Source organism: Dipodomys merriami, unplaced genomic scaffold (assembly GCF_024711535.1).
Source record: "Dipodomys merriami isolate MVZ:Mamm:240054 unplaced genomic scaffold, mDipMer1.0.p SCAF_10, whole genome shotgun sequence".
In the NCBI taxonomy this organism is placed as follows: Eukaryota; Metazoa; Chordata; class Mammalia; order Rodentia; family Heteromyidae; genus Dipodomys; species Dipodomys merriami.
Window position 1 is genome coordinate 9,250,398 of NW_027202271.1, and position 24,005 is coordinate 9,274,402.

At 38.9% G+C, this 24,005-nt stretch overlaps 1 protein-coding gene across 6 annotated transcripts in view; it reads right to left on the reverse strand.

Moving 5' to 3' along the window:
* Window positions 1-24,005, reverse strand: part of Pus7l (pseudouridine synthase 7 like) — a 38,347-nt gene that overhangs the window by 12,331 nt on the left and 2,011 nt on the right. For 3 of the 6 annotated variants that reach the window (XM_070039272.1, XM_070039279.1, XM_070039284.1), the window contains exons 2-8: window positions 18,550-19,475; window positions 18,121-18,280; window positions 15,992-16,184; window positions 12,310-12,408; window positions 10,062-10,143; window positions 9,094-9,371; window positions 8,068-8,121 (exon numbers count right to left, since the gene is read on the reverse strand). In XM_070039272.1, coding sequence (XP_069895373.1) covers window positions 8,068-8,121; window positions 9,094-9,371; window positions 10,062-10,143; window positions 12,310-12,408; window positions 15,992-16,184; window positions 18,121-18,280; window positions 18,550-19,459 — 1,776 coding nt within the window. In that variant the 5' untranslated portion in view covers window positions 19,460-19,475. Of the gene's footprint in view, window positions 1-4,614; window positions 7,477-8,067; window positions 8,122-9,093; window positions 9,372-10,061; window positions 10,144-12,309; window positions 12,409-15,991; window positions 16,185-18,120; window positions 18,281-18,549; window positions 19,476-20,177; window positions 20,243-24,005 lie in introns of those variants that run through there. The other 3 variants (XM_070039259.1, XM_070039252.1, XM_070039265.1) reach the window with 3 other exon arrangements.

Below are 24,005 nucleotides of genomic sequence, written 5' to 3' on the forward strand. Positions count from 1 at the left end.
CTGAGATCTGGAGATCACAGTTTAAAGCCAACCCAGGCAGGAAAGCCCATGAGACTTCTATCTTAATCACACACACACACACACACACACACACACACACACAGAAGTAGAGCTGTTTCAAGTGGTAGAGCACTAGCCTTGAACACAGAAGCTCAGGAAGAGCATCCAGACCCTGAGTTCAAGCTCCAAAACAGGCATCAAAAAAAAAAAAAAAACCAGATAGTGAACACATACAATATAGGTAGATGATATGTTCCAGCAAAAGGGAATGGGAGGTTGAGGTGTATAACATGGGAAATGTTGGACTATTTGGGAAACAGAAAATAGCTGGAATAAAGACTATGTTTAGTGGCATAGTGGCAGATGTCATTTAAGAGATAATTTTGGAGGTTTGGGGACATAGTCAAAGAGTAGAGTTCCCAACTCTGAGTTCAAATCCATTACTGTGGGGGGGGGAGAAAGGGAGGGAGGGAGGGAGAGAAGGAAGGAAGGAAGGAAGGAAGGAAGGAAGGAAGGAAGGAAGGAAGGAAGGAAGGAAGGAAGGAAGGAAGGAAGGAAAAGAAAGGAACTGTTTAGTTAATTGGGGTCACAGGTGGTATGTTGAGGCTTAAGACTTTCACTCCATAAATATTAGGTAGCCCCTAGAATGTTCTATAGTGAATAAACCATGACAAAATGAGGCTTATACATTTTAGAAAATAAATATTAGATATCAGAGTAGATATTAGAATTGAAGATAGATATTAGAAATAGATATTAGAATTGAAGATAGGCTAGCTAGGGTGAAGATTAGAGGCCACCCGGTTAGAAAATTAACACACTGAACTGAATGAAACTCTGAACACAGAAAACATTACCAAATGTTTCACTGTGAATTTAAAGTTGGCTTTTTGAATGTGTGGGGAGAATGCCCTTTGAACTTTAGCATAAGGACGTCTCAGATTTGCCATTAGCTTCCAAAAATGTGAAAACTGTACTATTCTTTACATAGCATAACACTTAGATACCCTTGAGCTATTTCATGGGAAAATGGAATCAAAACTAGTTTCCTCTTGAAAAGGGCATATGCAAAGACAATCTATTTTATTATAACCTAAGGAAAATATGAAGTGTTTTTTATAGAATCTTCATGTTCTCCATTAGAAAAGAACACTAGTTCTTTATGTCTGGGGGTTGGGAGGGAAGGTAAAATCCATTGCTAAAATGACAACCCTAGTGTAGAAAAAAAAAATCCACAATCTTGACTTACAGGCTAAGAAAAAGCCGGTAAAGCTTATTGGAACAAAACAGCACATTCACTTAAAAAAAAAAAAAAAAGCATGAAGAATTCCTTTTCCCCTCCATCCCATCCAGATGCCCAAATACCCTCCCTTAAGAAGAGAAGAGCTCTTTGCTTTTCAGGCAACAAAATACAATTTTTTGTGTGTGCTGGTACTCCAGCTTGAACTCAGGGCCTGGGCACTTCCCTTAGCTTCCACACTTAGATTGATGCTCTACCATTTAATCTACAACTCCACTTCCTGCTTTTGTTGTTACTGTTGTTAATTGGAGATAAGCATCTCCTGGCTTTCTGGCCTGGGCTAGCTTCTGTGATCCTCAGATCTCAGCCTCCTGAATAGCTAGGATTACAGGCATCAGCCACAGGCACCTAGCCCAAATAACTCTTGTATTGAGTCCCTCGTTACATTTCCTTTTTTTAATGGAGATTTTATTTCTACATTTGTAGTTGAGTAGGATGTTTATTAAGGAATCTTGTAGTAAAAAGATCTGTTGCTATAACATCTATTTTATATGTTCCAATGTCCAATGTCCAATGGAAGTAATTTCATGGCTATCTTGACTACTTCCCATGAGTAAAGTATTTCTTTAGTAAGAGAGGGCCTATGCACATCAGGTCTTCCACGTGAATAGAATAAATTAACTCCTGCCTCCAAACTGCTGAGAAAAATAAAGCACTTAAGAAGATTAGAGTCCGTTTTCCTTCCTGACAAGCCACACTGAAATTACATGAGATTAACTCCTTTAACACCATTTCCCATTCTTTAAAATTGTCGACTATTAAGCCAGGCTTCAGTGGCTCACACTTACAATCTTAAGTCACTCAGGAGGATGATTTCAGATGGTAGTTGAAAGTCAACCCCAAGCAGAAAAGCCCATAAAGCTTTATTTCTAATTAACCAGCAAAAAGTTAGAAGTGGAGCTGTGGTTCAAGTGGTAGAGTGCCAGCCTTGAGCTAAGCTGAGTTCAAACTATAGTCAAAAATAAATAATAGGGCTGGGAAGGTGGCTCAGTGGTAGAGTGCTTGCCTTGAATGCCTGAGGCCCTGGGTTCGATTCCCCAGCACCACATAAGCAAAAAGAAAAAAGCCGGAAGTGGTGCTATGGCTCAAGTGGTAGAGCACTAGCCTTGAGCTGAAGAGCTGAGGGACAGTGCCCAGGCCCAGAGTTCAGGCCCCACAACCGGACCCAAAAATAAATAAATAAATAAATAAATAAATAAATAATAATATTATTTTAATAATCATTGAATAATAAACTAATGACTATTTCGAAGCAGCATTTAGATCAGGTGTGCTTTCAGAAGACATTTCAGAATGCTTAGAGAAGCTAATATAAGCACCATTTAAAGATTTACAATGGGGGGGCTGGGAAGGTGGCTCAGTGGTAGAGCGCTTGCCTTGCATGGATGAGGCCCTGGGTTCAATTCTTCAGCACCACATAAGCAAAAAGAAAAAAAAAAGAGTTATCAGTAAAGATTTACAATGGGGTGAGGGGCACTAAGAGATGAAGTATCATACTATTGTTCTTGCAGCAAGCATGAATTAATAACATGGAAAGATGGTGTGGTCTTTGACATTTGGCTGCATATTCTTTTTGCAGGTGGCATTTTAACTGAAATAAAAGTTTGAAAGGATATAGCACTGTTAATCCCTTACACGCAGAAATATCTTAACTGGCTTTTGATATTTGTCATTGTATCTTATAGAGTGCTTTGAATATCAGGCTGCCTGAACATGCATTGATAATTGTTGTATATCTGGCATTGTTTTTCAGTCTACTGAAAAGTTCGTAGATTACACAGAAATCCAGATTACAATAGCGCCACAAAATATCAACCTATAGTCAGGTGCTGATGGCTCATGCCTGTAATCCTAACTACTCAAGAGGCTGAGATCTGAGGATGGCAGTTCAAAGCCAGTCTAGGCAGGAAAGCCTGAGACTCATTCCCAAGTATCTACAGAGAAAGCCAAAGCAGAGCTGTGGCTCAAGTGGTAAGAGTGCTAGCCTTGAAGCTTTGAGCACAAAAGCTCAGGGACAGCACCCATGCCTTGAGTTCAAGGCCCAGGACCGGCACCAAAAGAGGAAAAGAAAGAAATTTTAAATATTTCAAAGTAGGCACCAGTGGCTCATCCCTGTAAATCCCAGCTACTTACAAAGCTGAGATTTGAGGATCATGGTTCAGAGACAGCCAGCCAGGTAAGCCCACGACACTCATGGTGGTTAATTAGAACCAACAAAAACGCAGAAGTGGAGCTGTGCTTCAAGTTGCAGGGCTCAGCCATGTGCAAGAAAACTCAAACAAGAGGTCTAGAAGAAAACTCAAACAAGACTTCAAGCCCCAGTACTGGCACATGCACATGCACATGTGTGTGTGTGCGCACACACACACACACACACACACACACACACACTTTTAAACAGTTCAGAAGTACTCAGAGAAAAAGTTTTTTTCCTACACCTTCCTCCAACCTCTTTTTGATCAGTGTTTGCTGAAGTAGACTCTAGATAGTTCTCAAACTTAAACCCTAACTTAAACCCACTACTAAATTCCCAGATTTAGAAACAATTATTTATCCTTTCAAGGTGTGTGTGTATATGTGTGTGTAAACCCTCTAAAATGTAAACTTAATATACACTTAATCTGGGCACTGTTGGCTTATGCCTGTAATCCTACCTACTCAGAAGGCTGAGATGGCTGAGATCTGAGGATCATGGTTCGAAACCAGCTATAACAGGAAGGTCTATGAAACTCATCTCCAAGTAACCAAGGAAAACTGAAACTGAGGTATGACTCAAGTTGTAGTGCCAGCCATGGGCAAAAAGGCTAAGGAAACATAACAAAAGACTTAAGTTCAAGTCCCAGTACAGGCACAAACAATAATAACCCAAAGCACATGCTTATGAATTGATGACATGTCCCACATAAATGGAAAACACAGGTCACCAATTCTGTCACAGTATATTAATAAAGTCCCCAGGCTGGGAAAAAATCACGACAAATACTATTATTATATAAACTGATTTTCCACATGAATGGTATCCATAGTGACTTGGAATAAACTTAGTGATCCTTTCTTTATACATGGGTAAACTATTAAGTAAATAAATATATCTACAATTACAGTGCCATCTACAGGCAAAGAAAGTAAATGTGTGGTAGCATGTAATGCTTTTTGTATTTTCTAATGGCTACTTTACATTTAAAGGCAAACTAAATTTGATCACTTAAAAGTTGTGACTGAAAATCACAAATTAACTGATTATATTTGCAAGACACAATTTACCTTATGAAGTATTGCTAAAACATATTTTATACATTTTATTTTTACTACTACTGAATAAAGCATCTCTCATTCCACAAATACCTTAAAATTGTGAAGGTAATTAAAAAAAAAAAACAATGGTAATACTTCAATATCTCAATGTTGAGTTTTTGAGACTGGTATATTGCTAAAGTATACAATGACCAAAAGAATAATGTGTGTGCTATATGTGTTTTACATATATATATAATGTAATATATACATATACATATGTATATATAATTCCAAATGTGCTGAGCACCAGTGGCTCACAGCTATAATCTTAGCTCATCAGGAGGCTGAGATATGAGGATTACATTTCAAAGTCAGCCCAGGCAGGAAAGTTTGAGAGGCTCTTATCATCAAAAGCCTGAAGTGGAGCTGTGCCTCAAGTGGTAGCCTGCTAGCCTTAAACCTAAAAGCTCAAAGACAGCAACTAAACTCTGAGTTCAAGCCCAGGACTAGCTCATATACTAATAGAATTTATCATGATATTACCAGCAATGAGAAGATGCTCAGATCAGATTTTTGCAAGAAGTATATGTTGGTCACCTCACCCCACTCTAAATTTAATTGATATAAACTGCTTACGATGGTTTATGATATGGGATAGTTTAACAAACATTTTCCAAATGCACAAATATTTCCTTCCTCTAGCAACTTGAGATGTGAAAATAACCCTACTGTCACTTACTAAATTGATATTATCTTGATTTTTAAAAAGAATCAATAATATATCCAAAGTCACAAGAATATATTTAAGATGGAGTCTGAATACAGTTGTGCCTATCTCTAGAAGCTATGGTTAAGATAACAGCAAAAAGACACCAGTGAAAGCAAAAAGCCAGGGGATCAACAGACATTAAAATATAAAAAAATGTTTGAAAAAAATCTGGTTTCAAGCTTTATCAAAGATTATTTATCAGACGTGGGAAACTTTCTGTTTGTGGGCTCTGCTGTAAGGCACTCAAAATTTGCCACAGATACATAATACTTCTTGTAGCCTACAACCAGTCTGCCTATATTAGTAATTTTGTCTGGTCATGGGCATTCCGGATGTCTCATAAAGGAGTAATAACTATTCTGAGATAGCTATCATGAGAAGGAATGGTATTTCCCATGTATATTGCTTTGATCAATGATTTCAAAACTGGGAAAGGATGACAAGAATAATTGGCACACTGTTCATCTCCTTCCCTCTAACCATGCGTTTAGGGTCACTCCATTTCACTTTCTAAGCAAAGGGCAAGAAGATATGAACCAAGGTTGCATCAATTGCCTTACCTTTTACTTTTCATTAGCCTATGTTCCTAGTAGTTTAAAAAGACATGCTGCATACCAGTAGCTCATGTCTGTAAAACTAGCCATGCGAAGAGAGCTGAGGATCAAAGCTCAAAGCCAGGCTGATCAGGAAAGTCCATTAGATTCTCATGTACACTTAATCAGCAAAAAGCTAGAAGTGAGGCTGTGGTTCAAGTGGTAAAGGACCAGTCTTGAGTGAAAAACTTTGTGAAAGAGCCCAGTACACACACACACACACACACACACACACACACACACACACACACACACACACACACACACACACGTCTAAACGCTATAACACAGAATGAAAGCCATTGAAAGAACATGAAGTTTGGAGTCATACAGATCTTAAATTCACACCATCAGACTTGCTGCATATCCCTAAAACTTTAAAACATCAAATCCCAATTTATTTGGATGTTATAAAAATTAAAAAGAAGCTGGTGACTCATGCCTGTAATCCTAGCTACTCAGGAAGCTAAGATCTGAGGATTGATTCAAAGACAGCAGGACAGGAAAATCCATGAGACTCTTTTTTTTTTTTTGGGTCCGATTGTGGGGCCTGAACTCTGGGCCTGGGCACTGTCCCTCAGCTCTTCAGCTCAAGGCTAGCGCTCTACCACTTGAGCCACAGTGCTACTTCCGGCTTTTTTCTTTTTGCTTATGTGGTGCTGAGGAATCAAACCCAGGGCCTCTGGCATGCAAGGCATGCGCTCTACCACTGAGCCACCTTCCCAGCCCCGTCCATGAGACTCTTATCTCCAATTAACCACCAGAAAACTGGAAGTGGCACTATGGCTCAAGTGGTACAGCACTTGCCATGAGCTGAAGAACTGAGGGATAGCACCCAGGCCCAGCGTTCAAGCCCTACAGCCGACAAAAAATAAAATAAAATAAAAAAAGACAATTACAAAGCTCCTGGTAGATACTCAGAAATATTAGCTCCTCCTCTGGCCAGGAGTGACACATGTAAGCCAAGTGTCCATGGCTCAGGCCTGTAATCCTAACTATACAGAAGGCTGAGATGTGAGATGCAAAGCCAATCTGGTTAAAAAAGAAGGAAAAAAAAAGTCCATGAGACTTGTATCTCCAGTCAACCAGCAAAAAGTCAGAAGTAGAGCTGTGGCTCAATAGGTAGAGTGCCAGCCTTGAGCATGAAAGCTACTGGACAGCTTCCACACCCTGAGTTCAAGCCCCAGTACTGGCATACAGGAAAAAAAAAAAACCCTGACATGTGTATGATAATACGGAGGGCATCCACTTTAAACATCATGCTTCATTATCTCCCTCAGGCACACTGTAGCATAACATGAAGCATCAAGATCAAAGGAGATGGCAAGGGAGAAGTTTGCTGCATGGATGTGAGACCCTTCCAGTTCCACAGCAGTGTCATGATCTCCAGAAAGCTGGTGTGTTAGCTTGTGAGGCCATTTGAGAATCTGTCGGTAGCATCCTGGTATGTTCAGTTTGAGGGTCGGTACTTTAAAACGACATGTCTGTAGCCCATCTTGACTAAGTATTTCCTGGTACCACTGCCCTACTTTATTCTTTGGGTATAAAATGTTGTATCCAAGAACTGGCAGAACTACCTGGGAATGAAGAGGGAAAAAAGAAACAATAACAACAATATACATATGAAACAACTTTCATTAGAATAGATGATTATATGTTACTTCTGTGACTGAGACCTAGATCTGTAAAACATCAGTCTCAGAACCTAAACATTATAGGCAGACTAAAATATTCTTTGAATACCACACTATGATACCTTTAACACTGCCTGGTAATGAAAATAGCTAATGGAAATAAAGAACTCAGCTGGACATTGGTGGCTCATAGCTATAATCCTAGCAACTTACGAGACTGAAATCTGAGGTCCCAAATGGAAGCCAACCCAGGCAAAAAAATCTGTGAGACATTTATCTCCTATTAACCGACAAAAAGCCAGAAGATGGAACTGTGGCTCAAGTGGTAGAGCTCCACTCTAGAGCAAAAAAGCTAAGTTTAAACCCCAGTACCCAAATTTTAAAAAAAGAAGAGTTAATAAAAATGTATAGAATTATAAACTGAATGTGTGTGTAAATAAATAAGTTAATTTAGAAATAACTTAAAAGCAGGAAGTGTGTCAGGATTTTATCTTTGGTGGGCAATGTCCTTAGTAATTTATACGAAAAATTTACCTGGTGCATTGCATATGTATTAGCTGATTCCTCTTCCTTAGTCACCAGGTGAACCTAATTTTAAAAAACATGATGAAAATATAAATGGTTGCCAAACCTTTTACACAACTGCAATTTTCCCTAACTCTGCTGGGTATTATTTGATTCTTATACTGAATATGCATATATGAAAACAAGATCTTTTCCTAATAGCCTGTCTCTGGAGACAATTAGCTTCTAATAAAAATTAGAACAGTTCTTACTGCCTTCTATACTAATCACTAAAGCTGAAAAACAAAGAGAATGGGAAGCTGCTATGAGACAATACTGTTATTGCAGACTTTTTTTTTTGGTACTGGTGTGGGACTTGAACTCAGGGCCTGGGCTATGTCTAAGCTTTTGTGCTCAAAGCTAGTGCTCACTCTCGTAAGCTCCACTTCCAGCTTTTGTGGTGGTTAATTGGAGATAAAAGTCTCACAAACTTGTCTGTCCAGATTAGCTTCAAACTGTGATCTTCAAATTTCAGCTTCCTGAGTAGCTAGGATGACAGGAATGAGCCACTGACATTTGGCTTCTTAGTCTTACCATCTTCTCCTAACTTACAAAGGGTTTTTTTCCTATTTATTTACGTATTTATTTATTATCTTTTTTTAGTGTGTGTGTGTATGTGTGTGTGTGTGTATGTGTATGCCAGTTACTGGGCCTTGAGTTCAGGGCCTTGATCTCTTGCTTGGCTTTTTTGTTCAGGCCTGGTGCTCTACCAAAGCTCCATATCTTTTATATTTTATTTGTAAGAAGGGTGTTTGACGTGTTACTTGTATGATTGTTTTAAGAAGTGTTTTTTTTTTTTTTTAAGGAAGCTTTGCTGTCTTTATGTCTTTCATCCTGTAGCATTGACCAATCTGAGCTAAGTTCAATTGTCAGCAGATGAGCATAATAGAAATAAAGAGATAAATTAATAACGTTTTAACGTGTTCCCCAAATTAGAGCTTCTGAAAATGACTACTCCTCATGCTACCTCCACACCCACGGTCAGATGATACTTACTTTACTACTGGAGAAATGGTCATCAATGTCTTCCTCCAAACACACCAGATCACCCTCCACTACCTTGCATCCATAGGTGGCAAGTCTGTAAGATGCTGCCTCATTCCAAATCTTGCTGCTATAGGCATGGACATAAAATATGCGCATGGAGTGGGGGAAAGAGAACCAGGCCTGAGTACATCCCTCCTCTGTCATGCCAAAACGATGCAGGGACTCCAGCAGTGCCCTTTCTCGAACTTTGAACTCGGGCATCAATGAAAGTGTACCCTTTGCGTCCTCTGAAAATGAAGAGCAAATCAGATCTTCAGTCACTCATAGAGGTCTTTCTTATGCTGACAGAACAAAAGGCAATCATACTAAGAACAAGCTGCTCAGAGCTCAGCAATATCAGTTAAATCTAGTTACACCTCTTAAAACATTTGGGTGTGTGTGTGTGTGTGTGTGTGTGTGTATGTGTGTGTGTGTGTGCATGTGCACACATGCTTGTACTGGGGCTTAAACTCAGGGTCAGGGTGCTGTCCCTTAGCTTTTAAGCTCCAGGCTGGCACTCTACCACTTGAGCCACAGCTCCACTTCTGGCTTTTTGGTAGTGAACTGGAGATAAACATATCATGGATATTTGGCCTAGGCAGGCTTTGAACCACGATCTTCAGATTTTAACCTCCTGTGTAGCTAGAATCACAGGAATGAGCTACCAATGCTCATGCCTGTGGCAAAGGATTTTGACCAAAGAAAAACAAAAAACTATTTCTTTCCTCTCCTCTAATCCCAAGGAGTAATTACAACAGATCAAATTCCCAGAGAGCTGGCAAAAAAAAGTAGCACTATCATGTAATAAAATAATTCAAAATATAATACTTATTACAATGGATTTCTTTACACACTCTGAGCAATAATGCTTTCCTGCTGTCCTAACATTTAGATTATGCATCCCTATTGCTATACACAGAGTAGAAAGCTTTACATACCAGTTTGAAGAAAATATTTCTTTGCGTTGTTTACAGGATCATCCAAGTCTTCTGGTGTAAGAAATAATTTTATTGCTTTCATCTTGCAAAACCAAGCAAGCAAACATGTTAAAGAAAACGTTAAATTATATTTGTGCGTGTATGTGTGTATGAGAGAGAGAGCGAGAGATAGAGAGGGAGAGAGAATCCCAGGACTTGAACTCAAGGACTGTGCTATCCCTGAGTTTTTTTGCACAAAGCTAGTGTTCTACCACTTGAGCCACAGCTCTGCTTCCACCTTTTGGTGGTTCATTACTGGTTTTCCTGCCCAGGCTAACTTTGAACTGTGCTCCATAGATCTTAGCCTCCTAAGTAGCTAGGATTAAGAAATGAGCCACTAGCACCCAGCCAAATTACATTACCACCCCCCGCCCTCATTGTGGGGCTTGAACTCTGGGACTAGGCACTGTCCCTCAGCTCTTCAGCTCAAGGCTAGTGCTCTACCACTTGAGCCACAGCGCCCACTTCTGGCTTTTTCTGTGTATGTGGTGCTGAGGAATCAAACCCAGGGCCTCATGCATGTGAGGCAAGCACTCTACCACTGAGCCACCTTCCCAGCCCCATCCTTCTTTTCTTCCTTCCTTCCTTCCTTCCTTCCTTCCTTCCTTCCTTCCTTCCTTCCTTCCTTCCTTCCTTTCTTTTTTAAGATGCCTAAAAGGCTACCTTCAAAGGCAAGGCATTCAATTAATGATATATGATGTTTGATCTGCTCTTCAGACTTTCAAGAATTAAACAATATTTCACATAGAAATAAACCTTATGTACAAAATGAATACTTAGTTTTAAAATGTCACAGATGGGTAAAAGTACCTCCTCTCTAATCACTTCTCTGAATGTACTTCCACTATTCTTCAACTGAAATATGAATACAATTGGACTTTCCTCTTGGGGCTAGCTTTCAACTAGGATGCTCAGATCTCAGCCTCTTGAGTAGCAAAGATTATACAACTGAGTCACTCACACCTGGCTATAATTGTAATTTATAGTATTCAGAGTTGACCAACATGCACAACAAAAAGTAAGAACAGAAGCAAGAATAGGGCAATGAAACAAACCATTGGTTTCATTTATATTCTCAGATCCCTGAATTCTTTTCTCTTAAAAATTGTTGCTAGGTCAGGTGCTGGTGGCTCACTCTACTCAGGAGGCTAAGATGTAAGGATCACAGATCAAAGCCAGCCTGGGCAGGAAAGTCTGTGAGACTCTTATCTCCAATTAATCTCCAAAAAGCTTAAGGTGAGCTGTAGTTTAAGTGATAGAGCGCTAGCCTTGAGCAAAATAGTTCAGGGACAGCACATAGGCCCTGAGTTCAAGCCCCTGGACTCACGCACACACATACACACACACACACACACACAGGTGCACACACACTTGCCTGCATGAAAAGTATAAACAGTACTCAGGCCCTGAGTTCAAGCCCCACTACTGGGACACACAGACACACAGACACACAGACACACACACACACACACACACACACACACACACATGTATATGGACATATTCACACACACAAATACTTTTCTGTGTGTTTGTGTGCCAATTTTGGGGCTTGAGCTCTGGGCTTAAGAGATGTCTCTTTGTCTTTTTCCTCAAGGCTAACACTCTACCACTTGGGCCATAGCTCTACTTCTGGCTTTTTGGTAGATAACTGGAGACAAGAGTTAGGAGTCTGCCCAGGCTGGCTTTGAAACTCCATCCTCAAGATCTCAGCCTCCTGAATAATTAAGATTACAGGTAGGAGCCACTGGTGCCAGGCTACAGACATACTTTTAAATGCAACTTATTTGTGATGTATATTTATAGTTTCATTTGAGACTAGTCAAATTTTGTTTTCAAATTTGCCACTGCCCTCTAAACTTGGGTTGATTTATATGATTTAATACCTGATTTCTATAGGATATGCTACCTCCAAGTCTTACATTCAGTTCACAGGGGATTTAGAAAATGTTGATTCATTCTAGGTCAAGCTTTCAAGTAAGTATTAAACATGGGGCATGCATATAATCTGCTTTTCTGCACATGATACCAAGATTACAGTTGCTTAATAAATGTTCAATATGTATTTGGGGCACATGCATGTATATGTGTGTGAATACGCATTTATTTGCTGAGGATAAGAGAACCAGGGGCCGGCTTAAACTAGAAGTAAAAATGACTAAAAAGATAAGATTATATCTATAATATACCAATAATTTAAAATCCATACCATTTCACTCTTCAGCAAAGCTAATCCAATTTGGTCTGTGTGAACTTTCCTTCCCTTTCCAAATCTCTGTGGTCCATAGTAATTCACAAAGCCTTTACTCTATGAACAGAAAATAATTAAGAAGTCATTAGTAAGAATTAAATAAGTTAAGAGTTTATCTAAATGGTATCAAAAATGTGAATGGGGTTGAAGGCATGGCTCAGGTGGTACAGCGCCAGTCAAAAAGCAAAAACGTCAGATAATGAATTTGAGTTCTGGTCTCAGATTTAAAAGGAAAAAAGCATCAAATATTTCTCTTCGTATTTACTACAAAAATTCTTGTAATCAGGCATTTGTACAGAGACCAAATAGTCTGAGAAATACTATATAAACAGAAAAGAACACACAATTAGAAGTTAGCACGTAATTATGCCCATAACCCTAGCTATTCAGGAGGCCAAGATCTGAGGATCAACAGTTGAAAGCCAGCAAGGTAGAAAAGTCCATGAGATTCTTCATATGTAGAAGCTAGATCTAAAATATAACTGGACATGATAACCTATCCAGGACTCTAGACATTCATACACAGACCAAAGAAGGATATACTTGGGGAGAAATCCAAAGATGTAACTTCTCTACATTTAAAGTACTATCTATTGAAATGAACTCCAGGAAATAGAAACAGGGCCTTTTACTAGTTTTGTTTAAAAAAAAAAAAAGTCTACAAGATTCTTACCTCCAACTAACCAGGAAATAGGCTAAGAGTGGAGGTGTAGCTCAAGGGATATCACCATGTCCTGAGTTCAACACACACACACACACACACACACACACACACACACACACACACACACACACACACACACACACACACACACACACACACTGAGTTAGCACATAAAACTATTGAAGAAAGCTTTAAAAACATGTCAACTTTCTAGTCACATTACTGAGAAGGTTCCTGGGATATTCCAGACAAGTTGTAAACACAGTAAGATTGAGTGGTCTCCCAGTACCTGGATTTGATCTCTGCTCTAAAGTGCTTTCTCATTTTGAGACCCTTCTGCCATCAGGAAATGTGGGGAAAAGAAACAGACTTCTTTTCCAACTCACTAAAAATCCTGGCTTCTTTATAAATTCACATATTCTTCAGTCTCTCTCGGTTCTTACAGCCTACACGAAGCTGCAACAGAACTTGCGTGCCAGGGCAGCAACTCAGAGTTTGCCTCTTGATAGAAGTGAATTTGGATGCAAGTATACTTTTTGATACAAGTGATATAAGGGAATTCTAAGGTCATGCTTTTGAAACTGCTCTATTTTTCATACAGAGGAGAGAACGAACTTACTATTGCAACTTTTAAAGAGACTCATGGAAGACAATCTTCTACATGCACATTATGAGAAATGTACACATATCTTTACACAATCATTACTAAACCCCAACCCAAGGACTACTAAATAAAATAGGCTAAGACACTATCACAATACAGGACAAAGGGAACTGTATCTTTACAGAAAAATTAGATAGATTTTTGCAGACAGATGAAACACTTTAATTAATTAATTAATTCTCCCATGTATTTTGAGTTATTTCAAATGTAAAATAAAATGTCAGATAACTTAGAATAGCTAGAATTTTATCTATCCCTCCAAACTACTTACATATACCAAACGATTCACAACTATTAATGTTATAACTCTAAGAAAACCTCTAAAGACATCTCCTTTTCAAAGCTACTTGGCTCCCTTCCCTCATCATGGGAATTGAACTGGCTAAAGATTTTTTTTTTCATTTTTGGTGGTATTGGGGTCTAAATTCAGGGCCTCTCATTTGCTAGGCAGGCCTACTATCATGTAAGTCACACCCCAGCCCTAAGGCAAAGATTATCTAAGAACTTTTTTAACTATTAAGTAGTAGAACAAGGAGTTTTAACTCAACATGTCTGTGTGTGTGTGTGTGTGTGTGTGTGTGTGTGTGTGTGTGTGTGTGTGTGTGAGTATGTGTGCGTGTTTGTGCCAGTCCTGGGAACCATCCCTGAGCTCTTTTTGCTCAAGGCTAGCACTCTATCACTTGAGCCACAGCTTCATTTCTGTCTTTTTTGGTTTTGGAGGTAAGTCTCACTGACTTTCCTTCCTGGGCTGACTTCAAACCACAATCCTCAGATCTGAGCATCCTGAGTAGCTAGGATTGCAGGCCTGAGCCACCAGTATACCCAGCAACATAACGACTTTTATAAGTACAATGCATCATGATCGGTGTGTCACCCCTTTTCAGCATTCTCCTCCACATCTCCCAGCCCCACCCATCCATGTTCACATACGTACAGTGAATATTATGACCAAATAAGCTAAGATTATTTATAATGAGAATTTCATAATAGGCAGGTGGAGCCTCATAAATATCGATGCAAAACTGGTAACGAATGCAATCCAAATGCAGAGAAACACACTCCATCTTCAAAGAGATATTATTTTCAGAACCATTTCACAAGAGTGGAGGGTGTAAAATTTTTAGATAGATGAGTCATGAAAGAAAGATAAAAGAGTATACAGAGCATATGATTTCAGGCATTGAAATATACGTAGGTTAAAATGCTGAATTTAAAAGGTCTTTAGCTGGAAGACAGTTCTTTAACTGTAAGCCACGAAAACGCCTAGCTTTGTTTGTTTTCCTATTAGAGAGGTATAAAATTGGGTAAAAAAGATGGTGTGGTCAGGAACTTGGCTCCGATCCTCTCCACGCTGGCTCCAGGGCAGAATCACTTAGCAAGCTATTTAAAAATAGCCATGCCAAAGCCACAGCCTCAAACGTTCTTAATTGATTTCGAAGGAGAAATTGACTGCCGACATTTTTTAAAAGCTCCTCAGGTTGAGAATTACTAGTCTGCATCCGGGGTTGGCAAATGACTCCAGCCCACCAAGTCCTATTTGGCTCAACACTCATTTCTGCAAATAAACGTTTACTGGAACACAGCCCTGCTCATTTATCTGTGTATTGTCTACAGCCATTTTGACACAATGGCAGTTGATTCATTCCAACATAAACCATATGCCAGCAAAACCAAAAATATTTATTATTGGCCCCTTGTAGAAAATCTTGCTGACCCTCTAGTTTAGATGAACAGACTGGGACTATGATTATATAAACACACTTGAATGCTTGGCAGATGTCACTTATAAACCTAAGTCATCTTTGCGTGTGTGTGTGTGTGTGTGTGTGTGTGTGTGTGTGTGTGTGTGTGTGTGTGTGTGTGTGTGTGTGTGTGTGTGTGTGTGTGTGTGTGTGTGTGTGTGTGTGTGTGTGTGTGTGTGTGTGTACTGAGGCTTGAACTCAAGACCTGGGTATGAGCCCTAGCCCTGAGTTTTTTCAAAGGCTGGCACTATATCATCTTGAACCACAGCTTCATTTCTGGCTTTGTGTGGTTCATTGGAGATAAAAGTTGAATCTCTGAATCTCAGCCTGCTGAGTAGCTGGGATAATTAGGCATGAGCCACAATGTATGTTTGGTCTTAATATAAAAGCATGTTAAGAAAAAAAAAACAGAAAATGTCAAATGGCCCTCCTTATTATATTATTATTATTATTATTATTATTATTATACATGTAGATAAAAAGATACAAAAGGAAAAATATTTCCTTTCTTTCCACAATGCAGAGAGGGACTATAAAGATTTTCCTGTAATACTGTATGTATTTTCTTACCTTAACATTTTCTATTGCCTCCAAAATTCTCTCTCTCAAATTTGCAGAATCATTGATTTGATTTTTTAAATCTCTGATGACAATATCAAAGTGATTTCCCTTGAGCTGACCAAGTCTAAGGGCATTGCCCACAGATCGAATATTAAACACATTCATCCTTTTCTTTTCCATTTCTTTCTCCACACTTTTCAACCTAGAAGTGATAAATCACACAGGCTCAATTAAATCTTTCATCTAAAAATTAACACAAGGCTTTAAATGATTTAAATGATAGTTGCCAGGCAGCCCCTCTGATCAAAAATACAATATTTTTAATATTCCAGTCTTAATGTTATTGCAAATATTCACACTTAGACGATTATACTTATTTAAAGAGTTATTTTAAGAACTTGAATAATGTTGTGTGTGTGTGTGTAAAGTATACTTATAGGATCATTATACTTATAGGGTTAATATTGGGTTACTATAGAATTATAGAGTTGTTTGGGGAACTTGAAAACATATATATTATATAACACACACACACACACACACACACACACACACACACACACACACACACACACACACACACACACACACACACACACACACACACACCAATGTAGGCCTTCTGGCTTATTAGTTCAAGTGATCCAGAAGTTCTGATCTATCTGTCGTAACTCTGCTCCTTGCTGTCTCAGTCAAAAATTGAAAAAATAAAAAGTATTGTTTTTAAAACCCACTGGCACTAGAGAATTTATTCTTATTCAATTTACTCTTATTCGATTTATTTTTCTTATTGCGGGGGAGGGGTAATGGGCCTCGTGCTTGCTAGGCAGGTGCTCTACCACTTGAGACACACTCCAAATCCCTCACTCAAACTTTTAATTTTTCCCCAACATCTAAGAAGTGAATTTTTCCTTTAGAATGGTAAAAAAAAATATGTTAAACAATTGACTTACCTAAAGGAAGGTTAAATGTGAGTACTTTACATTTATCAGGGGTATATTTTAAATCTAAGAGTCCACAAAAATAAAGGCATAAAAGCATCATAGCAATTAGGAAAAATAACTTACAATACACTTTCCAGAATATAAATGCGTATTAGAATATAGTATAGAGGTTTAGAAACAATTTGGAGAATTTAAAAATCCCCCACTTCTCATTTTCTATCCTAAAACCTTTTTTTTTTTTTTTGTCACTCATAGGGCTTGAACTCTGAGCCTAGGGTACAATCCCTGAGCTCTTCAGCTCAAGGCCACAGCGCCACTTCTGGTTTTCTGGTGTTTAATTGGGGATAAGAGTCTCACGCACTTTCCTGTCCAGGCTGACTTTGAATCTCCATTCTCTTAGCTCAGCGTCCTGAGTAGCTAGGATTACAGGCGTGAGCCACAGGCGCTCAGCTCCTCACCTCTCTCTCTCTCTCTCTCTCTCTCTCTCTCTCTCTCTCTCTCTCTCTCTCTCTATATATATATATATATATATATATATATATATATATATATATTTATTTATTTATTTTTTTTTTTTTTTAGTTGTGGGGATTGAACTCTGGGCCTGGGCATTGTCCCTCAGCTCTTCAGCTCAAGGCTAGCGCTCTACCACTTGAGCCACAGTGCCACTCCTGGCTTTTTCTGTTTATATGGTATTGAGGAATTGAACCCAGGGCCTCAGGCATGCAAAGCAAGCACTCTACCACTGAGCCACCTTCCCAGCCCATCCTCCTATATTTTTATGTAAATGTAAAACATAAAATTACTTATGAAGAAGACAATCACATTACTAATGTAGAATGTATTGCTTGGTCTATAACCAACTGATTGACAAATTATACTCTCAATATCATTCTGGGTTTTAAATCTATTTATCTGATGCAATATGAAAGTAAACGCAAATTTGTAAGCCCACCTACTTAGGAGGCCAAGAGTACCACAGTTCAAAGCCTGTGTAGACAGGAAAAATGGGATTTTGTCTCCAGTAAATCATCAAAAAGCTGGAAGTGGAATGGCTCAAGTAATCGAGCTCCAGACTTGAGCACAAAAGCCCAGACCCTGAGTTCAAACTACACACACACACACACACACACACACACACACACACACACACACACACTTAAACTTCTGTCTTATAAACCAATAACTTATTACCTTTCTGGATTCACTTTTTTAACCACCACTGACTGATAGGTGACAGCTTTCTTATCTTTAAGGCCTGCATAGCTAAAATCCGAAGGAATCACTCCAAGTTTCATGGCTAAAAAACCAAGTGCTTCAAACATTTCCAGGTTTTCCTTTCGTAGGGTAAAAGCTGAAACAAAAGTAATTCTGAATTACAAAAGGGGCAGTTTCCATTTCTAGCACACTAGCAGATTATGATAAAGGATCAAGTCTGTAACTCAAAATATTTGCATCAAACATTTTCATCAAAATACAAATATACAAAATATACAAATATACAAAATACAAAATCACCATTATAGATCTCAACTGTCATTTAAAAAATACTGATAACTCCTTGGAGGCTTCACACTGTTTCTCACATTTATCTAAAGAAATGATAATGATTTATTAAATTACCTGTATATACAACTTTCCTTTCTTGGCCTTGAAGAGGTCTTTTTCCAGGTGTGTGCACCTTCTCCCGAAATCTTACAGTTATCACATTTCCATTATTCCCACTCTTGAAATTTCCTTCAGGAAACGACTTGGTTTCTACCAGATTCCCAAATTTCTTGTTGACAAAATGATGCACAGCTTTTCTGTGATCTTTGTTTGCATCAGGTTTAAACGTGAATTTCGAATTTTCTTTCTTTGCATCCAAGTACTTAAAAAAGTCAAATGCTTCCTCTTCAGACACCAAATGACAGAGTTCTTTACACTCAAGATTAGGTTTTACAACAATCTCACTGTTTTTACCGACCGTGATTAAGAAAGGAAATTTCTGCCTGACAGCACTGTGCACGGCAGCCCTGCGGTTTTTCTCAAGGAATTTGCCCAATGACAATTCAGGAGTTGCTTCCACTGACTCCCTTTTCAAATTCCACTGTTCTTTTATCTCTAGGGCAAATTGATTCAATTGTTCATTAGTTTTCTCATCTAAAAAACAACTTAATAAATCAGTTTTTCCTTCCTCCCAATTGGAATTCCCACCAGTGGTACTGTCTTCTTTTTCTGAATCAGACTGAAGTTTGTGATCGCCTTGGGAGCACCTAGCCAAACCAATAACTTCTTGATTATTTCCATCATCAAAGGTTCCATTTTGAAAATCAAGTTTAGGCTTCTTGGCGATATTATCTGGCTCAGGTGGTATTTTACTAACTTCCGGAAAAGGTTCATCAATAGCCTTATTAGCTAACTGCCCCTGTCCATCAATCTCAATGACAATAAAGTCACTTGGTGAGTTCTTTATAGTACCCTGAAATCCAATATGATCATTAATGAAACATAGACTACTAAACCTGATTCTATAATCTGCATCTTCTTCCATTCTTGAGTAAGAAAGCCTACAAAAGAAACAAAGTCATCAGGAAAGTTGTAGATAACCAAAAGGGAATTGCTTCACAAGATTTCTCTGGTTCTGCCTCCTTTTCTATAGTTAAGTCCCATTCAATGACATTAATAACCTATCCTATGACTATATGTAATGTGTACTTGACTCTCCTATAATAAGCAGAGTTTACAAACAATTTCATATTTAACTAATGGTTTTTCGTTGTTGGTTTTATTTTTTCTGCAGGTCCTGGGGCATAAACTCAGAACCTAGGCACTGTCCTTGAGGGGTTTTTTTGTTGTTGTTTTTTGCTCGACTAGTGTTCTACCAATTGATCCACAGCTCCACTTGTTTTGTTGTTTTTCTGGGGGGGGGGGGGATGAGGAGTTGGTGGTTAATTGGAGATGAGGGTCTCACAGCCTTTTTTGCCCAGGCTGGCTTCAAGCCACAGTCCTCAGATCTCAGCCTATTGAATAGCTAGGGTTACAACAGGTGTGAACCAGTGGCATCCAGCATTACCTAGTGTTTTTAACCTATGACTTTTCACTTATTATAGGATTCTGTCTACATCAGCTACATCCCTACACCTGAATATTCTTAGACATCATGAAGTCTTCCGAGTTCCTATTTCTTTGTCTAGCCCATAGTTCATTCTCTATGTGGCATTCAGAATACTGTCAAACATTAGGATTAAAATGGGTCAGTTTCAGTGTACCTTTAAAGTAGTATTTGGAAGCTGAGTGCTGGTGGCTCACACAATCCTAGCCACTCAAAGGGCTGAGATCTGATGATCAGGGTTCAAAGACAGCTCAAGCAGAAAAGTCTGTGAGACTCTTGTCTTCAGTAAACTGAAGAAAGCCAGAAATGGAGGTGTAGCCCAGGCAGTAGAGTATTAGCCTAGAGAAGCGACAGCCAAGAATGCAAGGCCCTGAGTTCAAACCCCAGTGCTGCCATCAAAAATTTGTATGACCTTTATAATACTAAAATAAATAAGAAAACAAAAGTAAATAAATAAATAGTCATTGTAGGCCCCCAAAGAAAAGTCCAGAACATAGATTTGTTTTACAATGATTTGTCTAATCTCATTCCTATAGCCTAAAATTCCTCGCTAATTCTACAGAGATTATGGTTAGATTTTTTTATATTAGACATTCAAACATGAGAAGAACAAGAAGACTAGAAGAAAGAGTCGAAATGGATAACGAGAAGTGAAGATCTCCATATCAACTTTAAAGGTAAGCTTAAGTTAGTCTTGGAGCTTCATTAAGCCTTCTGCAAAGCTCCCAGGAGGACAGATTCAATATTCTGAGGCTGATTCAGAGATTTTCTGCAGCTTCACTGGCATTTGTAGGAGCAACAGACATGTGCAATACCATGTGGCGCTGTGGGAAAGATGAACTGTTCCTGGAACCTAAGTGGCTCTCTGTGTTATCCATGCCATCCAGCAAATTATCATCATCTATACCTTTTTAAGTTTGGGGATTTTGTTGTTTTGTTTTGTTTTTTGCCAGTCCAGAGAGCCTGGGCTGTCCCTGAGCTTCTTTTGCTCAAGGCTAGCACTCTACAACTCTAGCCACAGTGTCACTTCAGGCTTTATTCTGTTCGTGTGGTACTAAGGAATTGAACCTGGGTCTTCATGCATGCTAGGCAAGTACTGTACCACTAAGCCACATCATCTAGACCTTTATCTTGTTTCTACTAACCTGAACCAATTTAGAAAACGCTCCTCTCCCCAATCCTTCCCACTGTGCCATATAGAGACTATATACACATTCTGTATGTCCGACTTCTTTAGGAGATATAAAATAACATATTAATTTCCTTTAATTGCTTAAACTCCTACAGTCGCCTCCATTTCCTACCCTAATTGATTTTTCCAAACTATTTCTTCTTCCTCCTCCTCTTCTTCTTCTTTTTCTTCTCCTCTGCTTCTCTTTCCTTCTTGTTCTCCTCTTCACCTCCCCCTCCTACTCCCCTTCCTTCCTTTTTTTTCTCTCTTCCTTTCCTTTCCTTTCTTCTTTTCATCCTTTCCTTTCTTTCTGTTCTTTCCTTAAAAGTCCTGATTCCTTTGGGACTCATGCTACCAGGCTTTATCATCTGCTAGCACTATCTCTCTGTGATTCCCAGATAACTGTTCATTTGCTAATGAGTTCTGGCTCACCATCTTCCTTTCCAACACAATTTATTTTGTAGTCACCCGTGCAGATCATCTGCTTAAGGTCCTGATCCCTCAATTCCTCACTTTTATCCTTTACTTTCCATCCTCATTTTGGTCATCCACTTTAATGGTTTTAATGTTGACTTTTCCATCATCAAAAATTGCCCTGATCCCTCTCATTGTCCTTTTATTGCTACTGTAATCCAAAAACCAGGGGGTTGGGGGGGTGTGTATCAGGGGAGGGTAATAGAACCCAGGGCCCTGTACATACCAAACAGGCATTATACCACTGAGCTACATTTCTGTACCCGAATATTCTTAGACATCAGGAAGTCTTCTAATACTTGTTTCTAATACCCATGTTCATTCTCCATGTAGCATTCAGAATATTCCTTTAAAAAGTAAACCAAGATGAATGGAAAGGAAGAATAAGACAATATAGTTATCACATTCAAAGTATATATGTGAAAATAGAAGCCAGTAACTTGATGGAAAGGGTGGGATTGGAATAAATGAGGGAGAATGATGGAAGGGGTGACCTTGATCGAGTGGCACTGTACTCATAAACTGACAGGATGGACCCGGGCACTGGTGGCTCACACCTGAAATCCTAGTGATTCAGGAAGCTGAGATCTGAGGATTATGATTAAAGCCGGATCAGGCAAGAAAGTCTGTGAAACTCTTATCTCCAATCAACCAGCCAGAAATAAATAAATAAAGCTGGAAGTGAAGCTGTGAACTGTGGCTCAAGTGGCAAAGCATTGGCTTTAAGTGAAATAAAAGCTAAAGGAGGGCATCTTGGCCCTGAGTTCAAGCCCCAGTACTGCCATAAATTAATTATCACATAAAAAGTAAACCATCAAGTTTACATTTCTAAGCCTTCAAGTTACATTTATAATAAAGCTTCAATTATATACTCTAGCTTCCAAAGACACTTTGATTCTGGACCCTGTCTTTTGCCTTCTGCCTTTATTCTTTTATCCTCTATACGCATCACTCTGACCTTCAAAACCTTCACACCATTTCTGCTGTTCAGTTGTTCCTTCCTTAACCATATGGCTGCACCTCTTAGGATTCACGTTCTCAGAGGTTTCCTCTGTCCAATAACCTGTAAGAATCTCCAAATCATTTCTTCCATAAACCGTCTGATTTTCTGAGTAGCAAATCTAGCTAATGTGTTTCTCATTCATTGGCTATCTCTCCCAACCTAATGTCAACTCCCCGTTAACAGAAAATGTATATTCTTTATTCACTGCTGAAAAAGTCACATTTAGAATAATTTCAAACACTTATTAGGTCCATAACCAATACTGTTGAGTAAACAAAACAACCATTACAAAATAAGAGCTCTAAGAGTAGAAGGAGGGGATATTGATCAAGTTGCACTGCACTCATAATCTGACTTGTTGAACTGAAATCCACTTAAAATAATTCTTGTACAACTACTTAAAATAATGAGTGAATGGATAAATAAATAAATAAATACAATAAAGAAAGCCATTGCATCTAGGGGAAAAAAAAGGAAGAATAAACAGAAAGAAAGAAGGGATTACTTTTGCCTAGAATAATCAGGAAGGCAAGCCAGGGACTAGTGGTTCATGCCTGTAATCCTAGATACTCAGGAGGACGAGATCTAAGGATGATGTTTTGAAGCTAGCCCAGGCAGGAAAGTTCATGAAACTCTTACTTTCATTTAACTACAAAAAAGCTGCTAGTGTAGCTGTGGCTCAAGTGGTAGAGCGCCAACCTTGTCCTGAGTTCAAGGCTCAGGACAGACAAAAAAAAAAATCAGGAAGGCAGATGGCAAGTACCAATCATTTAAGTCCTTGATTCAAGAGAAAGAAAATAGAGGACATCTTAAGTAATTAATGTACAAACAAAATATGCAATGTGTTTTATAAGAATAGAGAGTTCACAGGGCAGTAGGGGCAGGGAATTGGTAAAATGATGGAAAACACAGCTGGGTTAAAACGATGAATGGTACTGAATGCCCAGCTAACGACTTAAACTCTATTTCACTATCAATGGACCACTAGAGGTGTGTGTTTGAGAGAGACACAATCCAAAAAGACAGGTGTTCTAACAAGTCTCTGATGGAATGGTGCAGCTTGCACCTTGCGGGTGATGGAAAACAAAGTAATGGAGGCCACAGTTGTTCGGCACAGACCTTTGAAGAATAATGGCATTTTCTTTCTGCAAAACCAAAAAGGAGGGGGGTGGCCAAAAGCATTCTCAGCTAATGAAACAAGCATACTTGGGGAGAATGTATGGATAGGGGAACTTGGCATGGTGTGTGTGTGTGTGTGTGTGTGTGTGTGTGTGTGTGTGTGTAAAGGGTTAGGCTAGCTATTTAGGAAGCTAGCACTGGAGGATCATAGTTGGAGG